The sequence below is a fragment of the Trachemys scripta genome, chromosome 1 (genome assembly GCF_013100865.1).
Source record: "Trachemys scripta elegans isolate TJP31775 chromosome 1, CAS_Tse_1.0, whole genome shotgun sequence".
Lineage (NCBI taxonomy): Eukaryota > Metazoa > Chordata > Testudines > Emydidae > Trachemys > Trachemys scripta.
Genome location: NC_048298.1, coordinates 216,241,434 through 216,258,034, shown reverse-complemented (window position 1 = coordinate 216,258,034; position 16,601 = coordinate 216,241,434). Strand labels below are relative to the sequence as shown.

General features: G+C 42.3%; 1 protein-coding gene across 2 annotated transcripts in view; it reads right to left on the bottom strand.

Annotated features, from left to right (window-relative positions):
* Nucleotides 1-16,601, bottom strand: part of ARHGAP6 (Rho GTPase activating protein 6) — a 475,738-nt gene that overhangs the window by 229,805 nt on the left and 229,332 nt on the right. The window contains exon 1 of one of the 2 annotated variants that reach the window (XM_034757097.1): nt 13,400-13,736. The exons of the other annotated variant lie outside the window; for it this stretch is intronic. Within the exon in view, the coding sequence (XP_034612988.1) occupies nt 13,400-13,444 (45 nt within the window). The 5' untranslated portion in view covers nt 13,445-13,736. Of the gene's footprint in view, nt 1-13,399; nt 13,737-16,601 lie in introns of those variants that run through there. 2 annotated transcript variants of the gene reach the window in all.

The window sequence follows — 16,601 nt, the reverse complement described above, 5'->3', positions numbered from 1 at the left end:
ATCAACATATGGGATCTCGATTTGAAGAATTGTGTGTGTGTATATTGTGTATATATAAAGTGTGTGTGTGTGTGTGTGGTCAATGCAAAGTACAAGTGTTGTGTAGCACTACATTCTGTACTAGCAGAAGCTTCCAGGTGTTTTTCGTGGGTAGGCCCAAGCAGGCAGCATTGCAGCAATTTAGCCTTGAAATTACAAGGGCATAGATCAATGTGGAAAGGTCTTTATTAGAAAGGAATGGTTGCTGCTTCTAAGCCAAAAAATGGAAAGAGGGACTGCATGACACAGCTGTCTGATAAGAATCTAGGAGCAGGAATTAATCCAAAATTATCCTGATACTGCAAACTACGTTAACAAGTATCATGCCTGCACTGAAATGGTATATACCTGATAGCCACGTGCTTCTGAATTCTCCATATCTGAGCAGCTCACAACCCTTGTTCAGCAAAAAGAACAGGAGAACTTGTGGCACCTTAGAGACTTACAAATTTATTTGAGCATAAGCTTTCGTGGGCTACAGCCCACTTCATCGGATGCATGTAGTGGAAAATACAGTAGGAAGATTTTTTTATATATATATATATATATATACACACACACACACACACACACACACATATATACATATTCATACACACAGAGAGAACATGAAACAATGGATGTTACCATACACACTATAAGGAGAGTGATCAGTTAAGGTGAGCTATTATCAGCAGGAGAGAAAAAGAACTGTTTGTAGTGGTAATGAAAATGGCCCATTTCCAGCAATTGACAAGGAGATGTGAGGAACTGGGGGGGAGGGAATAAGCATGGGGAAATAATTTTACTTTGTGTAATGGCCCATCCACTCCCAGTCTTTATTCAAGCCTAATTTAATGGTGTCCAATTTGCAAATTAATTCCAATTCAGCAGTCTCTTGTTGGAGTCTGTTTTTGAAATTTTTTTGTTGTAACATTGCGACTTTTAGGTCTGTAATCGAGTGGCCAGGGAGATTGAAGTGTTCTCCAACTGGTTTTTGAATGTTATAATTCTTGACGTCTGATTTGTGTCCATTTATTCTTTTACATAGAGACTGTCCGGTTTGGCCAATGTACATGGCAGAGAGGCATTGCTGGCACATGATGGCATATATCACATTGGTAGCTGTGCAGGTGAACGAGCCTCTGATAGTGTGGCTGATGTGATTAGGTCCTATGATAGTATCCCCTGAATAGATATGTGGACAGAGTTGGCAACGGGCTTTGTTGCAAGGATAGGTTCCTGGGTTAGTGTTTTTGTTGTGTGGTGTGTGGTTGCTGGTGAGTATTTGCTTCAGGTTTGTCGGCTGTCTGTAAGCAAAGACTAGCCTGTCTCCCAAGATCTGTGAGAGTGAGGGATCATCCTTCAGGATAGGTTGTAGATCCCTGATGATCTGCTGGAGAGATTTTAGTTGGGGGCTGAAGGTGATGGCTAGTGGTGTTCTGCTACTTTCTTTGTTGGGCCTGTCCTGTAGTAGGTGACTTCTGGGTACTCTTCTGGCTCTGTCAATCTGTTTCTTCACTTCAGCAGGTGGGTATTGTAGTTGTAAAAATGCTTGATAGAGATACGTGTTTGTCTCTGTCTGAGGGGTTGGAGCAAATGCGATTGTATCGTAGAGCTTGGCTGTAGACAATGGATCAAGTGGTGTGATCTGGATGAAAGCTGGAAGCAAGTAGGTAAGTACAGCGGTCAGTAGGTTTCTGGTATAGGGTGATGTTTATGTGGCCATCGTTTATTAGTACTGTAGTGTCCAGGAAGTGGATCTCTTGTGTGGACTGGTCCAGGCTGAGGTTGATGGTGGGGTGGAAATTGTTGAAATCATGATGGAATTCCTCAAGGGCTTCTTTTCCATGGGTCCAGATGATGAAAATGTCATCAGTGTAGCGCAAGTAGAGTAGGGGCATTAAGGGACGAGAGCTGAGGAAGCATTGTTCTAAGTCAGCCATAAAAATGTTGGCATACTGTGGGGCCATGCGGATACCCATAGCAGTGCCGCTGATACACATTGTCCCCAAATGTGAAATAGTTATGGGTGAGGACAATGTTCAGCCACCAGGTTTGCCGTGACAATATCAGGGATACTGTTCCTGATGGCTTGTAGTCCATCTTTGTGTGGAATGTTGGTGTAGAGGGCTTCTACATCCATAGTGACTAGGATGGTGTTTTCAGGAAGATCACTAATTGACTGTAGTTTCCTCAGGAAGTCAGTGGTGTTTCGAAGATAGCTAGGAGTGCTGGTAGCGTAGGGCCTGAGGAGGGAGTCTACATAGCCAGACAATCCTGCTGTCAGGGTGCCAATGCCTGAGATGATGGGGCATCCAGGATTTCCAGGCTTATGAATCTTGGGTAGCAGATAGAATACCCCTGCTTGGGTTTCTAGGGGTGTGTCTGTGTGGATTTGCTCTTGTGCTTTTTCAGGGAGTTTCTTGAGTAGATGGTGTAGTTTCTTTTGGTAACCCTCAGTGGGATCAGAGGGTAATGGCTTGTAGAATGTGGTGTTGGAGAGCTGCCTAGCAGCCTCTTGTTCATATTCCGACCTATTCATGATGACAACAGCACCTCCTTTGTCAGCCTTTCAGTGTTTTAGATACTTCTTACTTAGAATAGTTTCCTTCTTATTTGGGTTGAACCTAAGCCAGTTTGCTCCCATCTTCCATCCCTATTTTTGCTAGGCGCAGTGAAGAGCACAGGAACTGTGATATTCATAAGTTGTCATTCTGACATATATACATACTGGTGACAATGCAGGCCAAATCACATCACAGTCTCCCCTAGTATCTATTTGTATTCACTTAATAAGGGGTGATGACAAGCTGGAATCCTATGGAAGCTGGATACGAAAGCCCTCAATGAGAAAAAGTAAATACACAATACCACACTTTGGCATGTCTGAGAGAGGAAGGAACATAACTAGTGAAGGGGCTTCCCCAACCACTCACACCAAACTCTGCTGGCAAACATACAAAACCTCATTAATTATGTGGCCACTTCCCCAGTACTTACACTTTGCTCTAAAATAAATCATTTGTTATTTAAACCTAGTTTTTGCAGGAAAGCTTCCAAAGCTCAAAATGAAGCATCCACTAAAGGGAAATTTAATTGTACAAATACTAATGGCAGTGTGATATGATATAGGAGGTGAACCATTTACCACAGAGAAAACAAGGAAACATTTAAGGTCATGGTATAAATGAAAGGCAAGAAGTCAGGTTGTTTCACCCAGAGAGTCACTGGGACGTGAGATTGTTTCTTTTGGCAAACTGAAGGAGCGGCTAGCATTACAGAATTTAAAGTTGGCCTGAATATCCATTCAAAGACCTACAACATATCTTGGCAAGACAAGGGATGGACTAGATGGGGCTATAGTTCTCAAGGTCCCAATGGGTTGTTTTTCCATGTAAATGCATTAACATATCCCAAGTGCCTTTAATCAGCTTAATATTTCTCTCTCAAGTTTTCATCTTCAGATTCTGTTTTCACTTTAAAATGTGTTTAAATACCAAATTATTACGCACAATTTACAAAATGGACTAGAAAAAAAAATTTAAAAGACTGCTCTGTTCACATAAAAAAAGGGTCCAGCCTGCATTGACATGGAGATGTACTCAGGGATGAGAGTATAAAGTGTGTGTTGTACATTATCAGGGATTTGTCTACACTGATGGGGGAAAAGAAAAAAATCTTAGACTCTCTATTCAGTTTTATTCAGGCTTGATAAATCAAATTTAACAATGTATCCTGACAACTCTTCACAATGTGCCTTTTAAATACAAACTTGAAAAATATCACATTTCCATGTATTGCAAAATAATACATGTGAGGATTTGTGTGTTCTGCAAGAATATTGCACACTTTCAGAAATGTAGACATTCAGGCCAAAATTTTCAAACTTGGGTGCCAGAAGTTTGGTGCCTCAATCCATATTTAGACATTTATTCAAGTGCTTAATTTCAGAAGTTCTAATCGACTGCCACTGAAGTCAATATTGATGATAGTTTGTATTAATTACAAGTTGATCAGTAAAATTATACTAGATTGATATCTGTTATGCCTATGTAAATCCGTCCTGCACTATATAATTGGGTATGACATATACAGAATTCAGGCACCTGAAGTTACGTGCCTGAATCCATATTTAGGCACCAACTGATCTAGCCTGCTTTTCAGAGATTCTGAAGTCAACAGAGCTAATCTGGTTTTACACCAAAGTAACTGACATCATAATCAGGCTCAGACTCTACAAAGTTAGCACATTCCAAAACAAACAAAGCAACATACAAAATAATCTTTAAGAACAAACAAATCAAGTGGGTCATGAAGTGTCAGATAGCATAGGCTCCTGGTATCACTTCTAAGGTAGGACTCAGACAACTGTTACAAAAATGCAAAGATACAGGTTTGGAGCAACACCAAACTCCATTTTGTATAGTTATAACAGACACCTACACTTCTCATACAACCGCAATAAACTTAATTCACATTGTAGTACTGTAGAATTCTTAGAGGCAATCTATAAAAAACGACTTCTTTAGTATCCATTTTCACATCAGGACTTTCTAACACCCTCTTTTTTGATTTAATACAAAATATATGCAGGAAATCCTTTTTACTGTGTATGGTTGATAAAGTTTTACATAGCAATCATTACTAAGAAAACAGTTCTTATTTTTCTTTTTTAAACCAGTTAATCCCGATAAGGCACAGGCTCTTCCCCAAGGGAGTTTTTGGAGGTGACACTCCCATAGAACTCGTGAACACTAACAACATGGATGTGTCTGCCAGACTTCGCTTTATAAAGGATTTTTTATTCCTTTTGTGATGAGTACACTGCATGCGCACCTTCTGTATTCCCTGGATAGATGAAGCACTTTTATTTCCATCCTTGTATCCTTAAATACCTTTAGAAAACGATGAACAACACGAAACATGAACTCTAAATGTACCTCATCGACCCATTAAAAGTTCAGCTGGGCCATCACTATGGAAACGGGTATTGAATTCAAACACAAGAAGTGAACTGTATTTCCATGGAGGACACTAAGCAATGGATAACAACCAGAGGTATATTGGTAGTCAAAACTGAGGAAACACAAACTATGAAATTGAAGTCTTCAAGAGACTTAGCTAAGCATATCAAATAGAATTGGTTTGTTTCTTAAGGGGATACTGTCAGGTCTATTTTGACTCAAAAAGAAGATTTTGTAGAAATAAGCTTTTTCAAAAGCTGCAACAACAAAAAATGCATCCTGACTTTATATATATATAGTGTGTGTGTGTGTGTGTGTGTATAAAATATTTATTTCTGTTGGAATTTATAAAAATATTCCCCTGCAGTCTATGCAATGCATGCATTGCAGCATTGTGTTAATAAAGCATGAGACTAGGGGTTTGTCTACACTTGGGGTTTGTCTACACTGGCACTTTCATCACTCGTGGTGTGAAAAAAACACACCCCTGAACGACAAAAGTTTTAGCGTCGAAAAGCACCAGTGTGGACAGCGTCGGTGGGAGCCACGCTCCCGGGGATGAAGCTACCGCCCCTCGTTGGAGGTGGTTTTATTTTGACGCCAGGAGAGCTCTCTCCCGGCAATAAAGAGTGGCTACACAGCGCACTTTACAATGGCGCAGCTGCAGTGGCAGAGCCGCGCCGTTGTAAGGTGCACAGTGTAGACGTAGCCTTACAGATCTGCAACATCATAGCTGCACTGGAGTGCTTAGTGAAGATGCTACCTATGCCGACAACAGGAGAGCTTCTCCCATTGGCATAGGTTCTCTACCTCCCCGAGAGGCGGTAGCGATGTCTACACTGGGGATTAGGTCAGATAACTATGTTGCTCAGGTGTGTGGATTTTCCACACCCCTAAGAGACCTAATTATACCAACATTAAATTGTAGGGTAGACCAGGGCTCAGAAAGTGAAAATAACCAGCAACTAACAACAAAGAAAAATTGCACTGACTATCTAAATACTTCTATGGCACCGATCGTCATAAGAGTGAATAACTTCATTCTCCAGGCTGAAAGAAATGCAAAAACTAAACAACAAAAAGGTCGCAGCTCGTGCCTGATTCCTGGGCAGGCACTGCTGACCCAGATGCAGATTTAGAAAGTTGTCGAGTTCCAGAGGAAAAAATCTGAACCAAACTGTTAGATAAACACCAAACCCACAGAGTCTATTATTTTTATTTCTGTCACATCACCTTAGTATCTGAGCACCTCCCAAGCATTAATGCGTTAATCCACAAAAACAACTCCTTGAGGCAAGGAAGTATGTTCACAGGAAAACTGAGGCACAGAAAGGTGAAGTGACTTGTCCAGAGTTATATGCGGAATGTGTGGCAAAGCCTGGAATAGAACCGAGATTTCTCAGTTCCCCGGCCTGTGCATTATCTACAAGGCCAACTTTCCTTCCAGGACTAAGCCTGCTACTGACCAACTGCGTAAGAATCTGCTACTTGCACAGACTTCCACAACACTGTGCTTTAAAGTTCATTCACACAGCAGCTGTGTTAATGCAGGTTGGACAAATCTCCAGATTAACTATACTGAGTTTCCTTTGTCACACTGTCTGGAGCGGCCCATGACTGAGTGCCCACCTCAGGGCAGACTGCCAGAAAATAGGGCAGATATCCAAAACAGGTGGTGTGTTCCATAATTAGATTTCACCAAGCCAGTAACAAACGTGAACTCCTGGATCACTGTACCAGTCCCACCATGGAGTCACCCTTGACTCTCCAGTCCAGCCTGCCACCCAGACAAACTGGACCTTGCGATAAAAGGTGATTCAAACCAAACATCACACCACACAAGGCTGTTCCCAGTACCAAGAGACCAGTTACTCACCCCAGATTAATTGGCACTCTAGATCCCACACCAAAGACAACGCTGGTAGCCAATTCCACAGTAAACCAACCAAAGGTTCGTTAGCCAAGAAAAGGATAGGAGAGTCACTGAGAGGTTAAAGCAGGCAAAACACATGCACAGGTGTGTACCACAAGAGGTACAAAATTCATACACATGGGCATGTTCAGAGCCAAGACTACTTAGCATTTTCACCGTATGGTACAAATATTAACTAACTTGAACTGAATTGTACTTTCACTCTGAAAATTTCTAAGAGCTTGTGCCACACACAGGATTTTATTCAGCAAAGAATCCTGTGGCATGTCATGCATCCGAAGAAGTGGGTATTCACCCACGAAAGCTCATGCTCCTATACGCCTGTTAGTCTATAAGGTGCCACAGGACTCTTTGCTGCTTTTACAGATCCAGACTAACACGGCTACCCCTTTGATACTTGACAGGATTTTATTCTGCTCTCTACAATAGAGGAGACCTCTCCTTCTTTCAACCTGGCTTCTCAATGGTCAGTCACTGAAACTTTCCATGATCAATGAAACATGAATAGACTTCAGTGTCCATAAATATCATTCTAAGCTTGACATAGGGTTCACTGCTGAGTGGCACAATATTTTTGTTTGTTTGTTTGTTTGTTTTTTTAAAAAGCTTAACAGAAAAGCCACTTCCCAAATTCTTATGATTTTGTAATGTGAATCACTGTAGTCAATGGGAATTCTGCCACCAAGTGAAGAATGCAAGACTGGGCTCAATAATAATTTCAAATCATGATCTATCATTTTTCTCCAGAAAACAAACAACCCACACTTTTTCAGACAATAGGATTGGTTAATCTGTAAAAACTAGATGCTCGGGCCTAGAAAAACTGTTGCTAATTGGGCTAGCTAATTTGCTCATGTAATGTAGCTGAAAATATTCCTCGGATCCTGAAATTATATTAATTTGAAACAGCAATGTGAAAACAATTGAATACTTCTTTGATTATTTGAGTAACTGAAGAAATTGCTACTATTTTTTTAAAAAAAGAAGGTTCAAAGTTATCATTCCACTAAGATAAATGACACTTGGGACTTACTATAACCATTGAAATAAAGGAGAGATATTTATGTAGCACACAGTTCTATTGTTTCAATCTGTTAACGGCTTCAGACACAAGACATCAGATAGCATACCTTCAAACCAGAAGTACGAACAACTCTATTTAAAAAGTAAGTCTAGGATTCTGCAAAAATAAATTCTTAAGTACTTCAATTTTCCTCAACCATGGATTTTTATTGTCCTAGCTCTTAGTTTTAAAGGATCCTTCTAACTTAAATATCACACTTTTTTGGAAAGCACTGTGTGCATAGTCAGTCTCCCCTGTACACAGCAACAGGAGAGAGAAATATTTAAAAGCACAAAAATTACCAGAGAGTCTGTGAAGGTGCCACAGCAGTTGAGCGTCAATTGACCAAAGACTGGGCCAGAAAGAAGGACATGTCCCTGACTATTGCTAAAAAAAAAAAAAACCTTCTTTTCCTCAAAAAAACCCACAATGAAATAACTAGACTCCCTTTTCCTCAGGGTGAGAGAGAGCGCGCTCGCTCCCTCTCTCCCTCCCTCCCAACTAGTTGAACAGTGGGAGTTTTGCTGGTCAGGGCAGACACATCCAAGGCCTGCCTTCCCCTTTTATCTCTTGTCCCTCCTGATAACTCCAGCCTCTCCCTCCAGGCTGGCCACTTCTGGCATATGTCTCAGGGCAGGGCTGATTTAAGTCACTGTATTCAGGCTAGACCCTGGCCCATTGGAGGGATTTATACCCATCCCCCCCATCACAGGAACTTACAAACAGGTATAGTGCCTCAAACTAATTTTAAATCACCTTTAATTGACTAGATTTCAAGTTGGCAATGACCTTTTAAAAATAATGTAAATATTATAATGCTGCTTAATAAGTATTTAAGATAAAAAACATGGAGCTGTAGCATTTTTTTAAATTGCTATTAAGATTTCAAAAGTTAATATAAATTTAAGAATGATTAGGCAGAGGCCTCCCATCCCATATCAGTGACAATCCCCCTTTATTCAGCTCTTGTGAAACAGCACCTGGAACACTGTATTTAGCTCTAAACCTCCTCAATACCAGAAAGAAATTATTAAATAAGAGGGGATTCAGCAGAGAATAACAAAGATGATTAATGGGACTGGCTTGGGAAGAAAGATTAAAGCATGCTACTTGGCTAGATGGCAACTGGCAAGGCGAAATAAGCATCTTCAAGTATTTACAATACTGCAATAATGTAAACACCAACTAGGGAGAGGAATTATTTGGAGTGGTCCAAATTATATAGTTAGGAGGCAATAATGGAATTAAGTTAAAACAAGAAAACGGGCTGAATGTTAGAACAATTGTGGAAGAAAAACCATTCTGATTGAAACATCAAAATTTCTCATTAGCTGACTTTAAAAAAAAAAAAAGATGTTCCAACTAGTTGACAGGAATAAACCGTTCACCAGTTGAAGTGTTTTTTCAGTGATAAGGCTCCAGCATTTAATTCAAAGCATAGCTGTGAAATAAGAAAATAGTTGGCAATCTTGCTCCCAATGAAATCAATAGCAAAATTCCCACCAACTTCAAAGGGAGTAGGATCAAACCCGGTAACAGTCATGTGATCCGAGAAGGCAATTCCACTTTCCATATTATAATATTAGTTTCAGCTAAATAGTTACACCTGATTCTTTATGGACAACAGCACTAAGGTTACATTTTTATACCTAGCAGATGCTTAGAAATAGATCATGAACTTTGTGAGTTACAATGGTATTCTATATGTTATTTTATTCCCTTTTATTTTTTAAAGAATGGCACGTAAGTAAACAGTCCTAATAAAAAACAGAAATATTGTTATATAGTCCAATAATAAATATTTGTGGCTAAACAATACTGTAAGAGCACAATTTTTATTTCATATCATCATTAAGATAATCCAAGAACTTGCTTTTTTATTTAGTCCACACAACTATTTAAAATTAAAAGAAATAGCAATAAGTGACATTCAAATAGTAGTGACTAAGGCCTCAATCCAACAAAATACTTAAGCATGTGCTTAATGTAAAACCCCTGAAGTCAACTACTATTCACAGGCTTAAAGTTAAGCACATGCATACGTGCTTTGCTGGATCAGGATCTAAATCTTGCTATCAAACTGTTATCCCTCCTTTGCATTTTTCATGCAGACAATATAGCTCAGTTAAACATTAGGCCTTTTAAAGGGAAATTTGATTAATTTATTGATGTTAACTTTATTTTTATAATTACATTTTCTCCTCTACCATGATGCAGAATAATTCAAACAAAACAGCACAATTACAACAGTTGTCGTTCTTGCCACTTTTCTGATGTGGCTGATCATGTGAGCTTGCTTCTTTGCATGACAGCAGACCTGAACTTTATGTCAGCTGATTGCTGCCATGAAGATGAACTAGTGGAAAACCAAGAGAAACATAGTTGAGCTGGTAGCTTCATGGTGGGCTTACAAACATGATCACAGGAAGCAACAGAAATTGTAGTATGTGACAAATTTTGTGTATGCAGTGTCGTTGGAGCTGTGTTAGTCACAGGATATTAGAGAAACAAGGTGGGCTGAGCAAATATCTTTTATTTTATACAGAAGTTGGCCCAATACAAGATATTACCTCACCCACCTAGTCTCTATAAACTTTGTGTCAGTTTGAGAAACTTCTCCAAATATTAGTGGGGCAATTGTCCCACTAAACAAATAGGACCCTGTATGTAGCATGGTAAACAGGTACTGTATATACAGTTATCTCAACTAAAGATGTAAAAGCAAAGAAAAGAGTGAAATATCAGATTTTCAAAGGGACTGCTCATTTACTGACAGTAACGAATAGTTCAGCGGATTTATTACCACTACAGAGAGCTGGAATAGATTAAAAATATTCATACAGAAGCAACCACCTTTTAGAATCTTCTTCATTAGCTGAGTTTACGAAGTACTATCTGTGACGGAGCAATACTATGGTTGAGTGGGTATGAAAATATTTTCAGAACCCCACACTCAGTATAAAAGTATGTAACTGAAGAAAGATGCAAACACTACTTTACTTGGATGTTCACTTGAAGTTTTCATTTAAACAAATGTGCAACCTAAAAGTTGTATAATGGCAATGTGGGGGATGAGCCCTAGTAGTTCAAGGTGCCACATTCTGTCTCAGGATTCAAGTATCAGAGGGGTAGCCGTGTTAGTCTGAATCTGTAAAAAGCAACAGAGGGTCCTGTGGCACCTTTGAGACTAACAGCGTGGGTAAGAACCTCACTTCTTCAGATGCAAGTAATGCATTACTTGCATCTGAAGAAGTGAGGTTCTTTCTTACCCACGCTGTTAGTCTCAAAGGTGCCACAGGACCCTCTGTTGCTTTTTACAGATTCAGACTAACACGGCTACCCCTCTGATACTTGAATCCTGAGACAGAATGTGGCACCTTGAACTACTAGGGCTCATCCCCCACATTGCCATTATACAACTTTTAGGTTGCACATTTGTTTAAATGAAAACTTCAAGTGAACATCCAAGTAAAGTAGTGTTTGCATCTTNACTCTGTTAGTCTCAAAGGTGCCACAGGACCCTCTGTTGCTTGTTACTTGCATCTGAAGAAGTGAGGTTCTTACCCACGCTGTTAGTCTCAAAGGTGCCACAGGACCCTCCGTTGCTTGTTACTTGCATCTGAAGAAGTGAGGTTCTTACCCACGCTGTTAGTCTCAAAGGTGCCACAGGACCCTCTGTTGCTTGTCTCAGGATTGGACATCAGACTACATGGAAGAGGGTGTCCCTAGTTTTCCAAGCAGCTAAATTCCAATACTGATAAAAGTTACAAGCCCAATGTTGCTGTCACTTATACATGATTTACATCTATGTGACTCTACTAACTGCAATAGAATTATTCCTGATTTAAACCAGTGTAAATGTGAGCATGTTTTTAATAATTCTAACTTTTGCATATGGTTTCAGGCAATAAACAGAGTGGAGACAGTTGCTTTTTTCACCCAAACAACAGAGAAAATGTTCCTAATAAGGCTAGTAAAAAGGAAGTGGTTTCTCAAGTGTTCAGCTCTTGTAAAGTAAATGATACAAAATGGTCTTATCACATAAAATGCCGGAGAAACAGCAAAAGAATCAGTAACTGAAAATGACTTCAAGTACTGGCAATTTGTTCTTCCATTCAACTTGTTAGGGGAAAAGGACAAAATGCCAACGTAACTGTGATGAAGAGTCGCATCACTTCTTTAAAGAACATTATGCAAGAACAGCCCAGTTCTAAAAGTTACCTTACAAAAAGAAATGAACTGGTTTTGGCTTGTGCATATTGTATTCACAAAGCTAGCTTTTAAAAACTTCCTTGTGTTAATTTTAAGAATAACGACATCTCACCCTCTCCTCAAGAAAGGCAGTGTTACCCCTCATACAAAGAAAAATCTTTAGTATTTTAACCTATTTAAGTTCTTATACTGTACCCCATCATCATGCTATCTGAGGGGCTGCCGTGGTACAGCCCATTTACATAATTTTCACAACCAAATCCCTTAGTAAGTAATGCTTTCTGCTGGTTTCCTTTCTAAGTAACAGCCACAATAGTTCTAAGAAGATGCATCCTCCCTTCCCTGCACTTAATTCTTGGCAGACACGAGAGCTGACAAACTCCAGTCCTGTTACATACAGTGCCGGCCTCTCACAGAGGAGGAAAGACAGAGGAAACCTTGAGGGATCCCATGGAACGCCACACCCAGATGCAACAACCACAACCCCCTTTTTAAGTGCATTCGTATGAAAAGAAATGCCTTAAAAAAACCTCCCCGACTATCCACTGTCCAAGCAAACACTGGTCCTACTTCCTGACCCCTCGCAGATCATTAGGAACTGGAGAGGAGCCGGTGCAGTTTTGTCCCTGTTCTTCCAGCCTACTTGCCCAAGGGAGTGAGCGGCTTAAGGAGGAAAGGGACCAGTCCCACGCGCCCAGCCACCGGGCACTCAGCCGAGCAGCCTCATCCCCCCAGGCTCGCCCCATTTCCCAGCTCTGGCTCCAGACGCTGCTCTTGCAGCCCAGCAGCCGCAGACCCGTCCTTGCCCGCGTGGAGGGGTTGGCAAGTTTCTGGCGAGGGGGAGGCAGCCGGCCGGCCCCGCAGAGAGCCCCACGCGGGGTGAAGCACTCGCCGAGAGGCCCCGGGGGGCACTGACGGAGCAAGGTGCATGGCTGCTCAGTTACCGCTAGCATTGGCGGGAGAGGCGGCGCCTTCCTCTTCCACCGACGGCCCCAAAGGCCCTTCCCCCGCCCGCCCCGGTGCCGGGAGCGATGCTACAGGCGTGAGGGGCGGGTCACCCAGGCAGCTCCCTGCGGGACTCGGGCAAAGTCCCTGCCAGAGGGGGGCCCGCGCACTAATTACGGGAACCCCTCAGCGCACACCCCCCCCCCCCCGCCCCTCTGCACCCCGGCTGCAGCCCCAGCCTTACTCGGGGCATCCACTCACCGCGTAGTACAGCGCCGGCTTCTCGTTAAACACCGAGTCTCCCATGGCTGGGGACAGTCACCCCCCACGGCGGCCGCAGCAGGCGAGCGCGGCTGGCCCTCGCCGCCCCTTCACAGCGCCCTGGCGGCAGCAGCGCCCGCGGGCTCCAACCCCGCAACCTCTGGCACCATCCTGCAGAGCCGCCTGCAACTTCTTGCCGCGCTCCCGCCCCTTCTCCTCCGGCCAGCCCCGCTTGGTCCCGGCGGAGCAGGAGGAGCCGCGGCGGTCCCAGCGCAGCCGGAGGGGGGCGGGGGTTGAGTCCTTCCGCACGCAGCGCTAGCCGGGCTTAGCAAGACAGCAGCTCCGCTCTGACCCGGCAGCCGGGCCTCCCCCCGGGGCTCGGCCGGAGGGGCGGGAGCAGGCGGGGCTGCGCCCGCCTACACCTGAGAAAGAAGCGGGGGGTGCAAGACAGCCCCGAGCCCGGGACTCCCAGCCAGCGGGAGCACATTAAGCCATGGGGCAAGGAGCGCCCGAGAAAGCCCCCTGCCTGTCTCCCTCCCTCAGCCGAAGGCTCAGTCCTAGCAGGCCCTGCTACCTTGGGAGGGGGCGCCGTGGGGGGAAGGCTGGAGCCCGGGAAAAGAGGCCGCCTTGCTACAGCAGGGCGAGGGGGGCAAGAGAAAGGGTTTGGCGATGCAGGATTCAGCAGACGCAGGAGAAGGCACATTACAGGGGAGGAACCAGCCAGGTGAGACCCAACTCAGACAGTCCCCAGCCAGACGCCAAAAGCATCTGCTTCCAGTTCAACTTGTATTTGCATGAGGGCACATCTGCCTGCACTCCATCCAGCAAACAGTGTTTAAAGGGGAGTGACAATCAGACTTTCTCCTAGAAATCAGGACTCTGGAAATCCCAACTGGGGGCCTATTCTAAAACTTTGGAAGTATTAGTTTTAAGAGCAACTCGCCCACAATTTTCAGAGTGGTAGCTGTGTTTATCAGCAAAAACAACTGGGTTTTAGCCCACGAAAGCGTATGCCCAAATAAATTTGTTAGTCTCTAAGGTGCCACAAGGACTCCTCGTTGTTTTAACCCACAATTGTAACTGAAGGAGTGCCCATGCCCCAGTGCCATGTAATTTACAATATCTAGGCTTAGAAGGATTAGATTTTTATCAGTAAATGTCAATAAACGTCAGTTTCACCATACACACACAAAACAACAAAGAATATTTCCATCGATAATCAAAATGTATATATAGGCAAGGTAAGAAAAATGCTGCTTGAGAACTTAGAATTTGATTTAAGGCTAAAAATTGGACATATGATATTGACAATTTGTGTTTTAATGATTATAATACTTTAGCTTTTTGAATCTCAGTGTCTACTGTCATTAAATAATTATTTTCACCTCCATAACTTCCTACAACTCTGAAAATTTCAACTGATAATTAAATAAAAATGCTTAAAAATAAACATTGATATTATCCATCTAAGTCATATAAAAATGAAAATTGAATTCTGCTAAGTCTATCTGTAAACAGGATTTACCAGATCTCATATATGCTCACAAGAAGGCCTTGTCTACACTGCCACTTACAGCACTGAACCTTTCTTTGCTCACAGGTGTGAAAAAACACCTCCCTGAGCGATGCAAGTTTCAGCGCTGTAAAGTGACAGTGTAGATAGTGCTACAGCGCTGGGAGTCGCACTGGTAGCTACTCCCCTTGCAGAAGTGGCTTTATTACAGCGCTGGGAGAGCTCTCTTCCAGCACTGGAGCCACAACTACACACAAGGTGGGTGAGGCCATATCTTTTATTGGACCAACTTCTGTTGGTGACAGAGACAGGCTTTTGAGCTACACACAGTTCTTCAGGTCTCAAACCTGAAGAAAAAAAATAAATGAAAGATTTTTTAAACGAAAAAAGATATTACCTCACCCAGCTTGTCTCACTAATATCCTGGGACTGACTTGACTACAATAACACTGCATACCATAATGGAATAGGGCAGATTATCAAGGAATTTCACTGACCATAACCCAAAGGTAGAATGTAAATCTTGGGAAAGGAATAATCTTTTAAAATGACATTTTAACATGAAATCATTTAATAAAATGACTCAAAATACATGCTAAACATATTAATCTATTAAACTGGTATACTGTGTTCTAGAGGTTATCTACAGTACTCAAAAGGTTCCAGTTATAGATCTCCCATCTTCATAACTCAGATTATATTTTTAAATTATCATGAGAAAAGGATCTGTAACAAAGTTGACGTGAGGGGGGAGGTGGTCTTCAACAGCTTTGTTTCTGGCAGACAGTCAGGGCCAGTGCAAGGATGTTTTGCGCCCTAGGCGAAACCTTCATCTTGTGCCCTCCCCAAGCCCTGTGGCAGCTTCCCGCCCCCGCCCTGAGACGCCCCCCCGTGGCAGCTCCCCTGCAGCAGTATATTCCTGGAACAGTCAGCCAACCAAAAAAGGTATGAATTTGAGATGCATGTATATTTAATTATATTTTCAGTCCCCACAATGTTCTTTAGTAAGAAACATACTTTGATTATATTCAAAGTTGTTTCATATGAAAAATCTTTTGTTCAATTTCAGATGTTTGGAGAAGTGTAACTTAAAAATACTTCAGAGAGACAAGGTGGCGGAGGTAATACCTTTTATTGTTTCAACTTCTGTTGGTGAGAGAGACAAGCTTACAAGCTTACATAGAAACAACAAGGAGTCCTTGTGGCACCTTAGAGACCAACAAATTTGTTTGGGCATAAACTTTTGTGAGCTAAAACCCACTTCATGGGGTTGCATCTGATGAAGTGGGTTATAGCCCACGAAATCTTATGCCCAAATAGATGTGTTAGGGTATGTCTACACTACCCACTTTACAGTGCGGCCATCGCAGGGCTGTGACGTGGGCAGTGTAGACATGCTTCCAGCGATAAAGCACTGTCTATACTGGCGCTTTTCAGCGCTAAACCTTTTGTCGCTCAGGTGTGTTTTTTCAACAACACCTTCAAAAGATGAGCTTGGGAGCTTAAATTCATAACTTTGCTAGACACTAAAAATCATGGACCAAACAGAGACCCTGGATTTATGGCTTATTACAACAATCTGTAACCCATTAAGAACTCCTCACAGCTGCTCCCACTCCCTGCTTCCCTTCCCATGACTGCAGAGATGTTAATGGGGCACTTCACCTTGAATGGTTCCTTGAAAAGTGT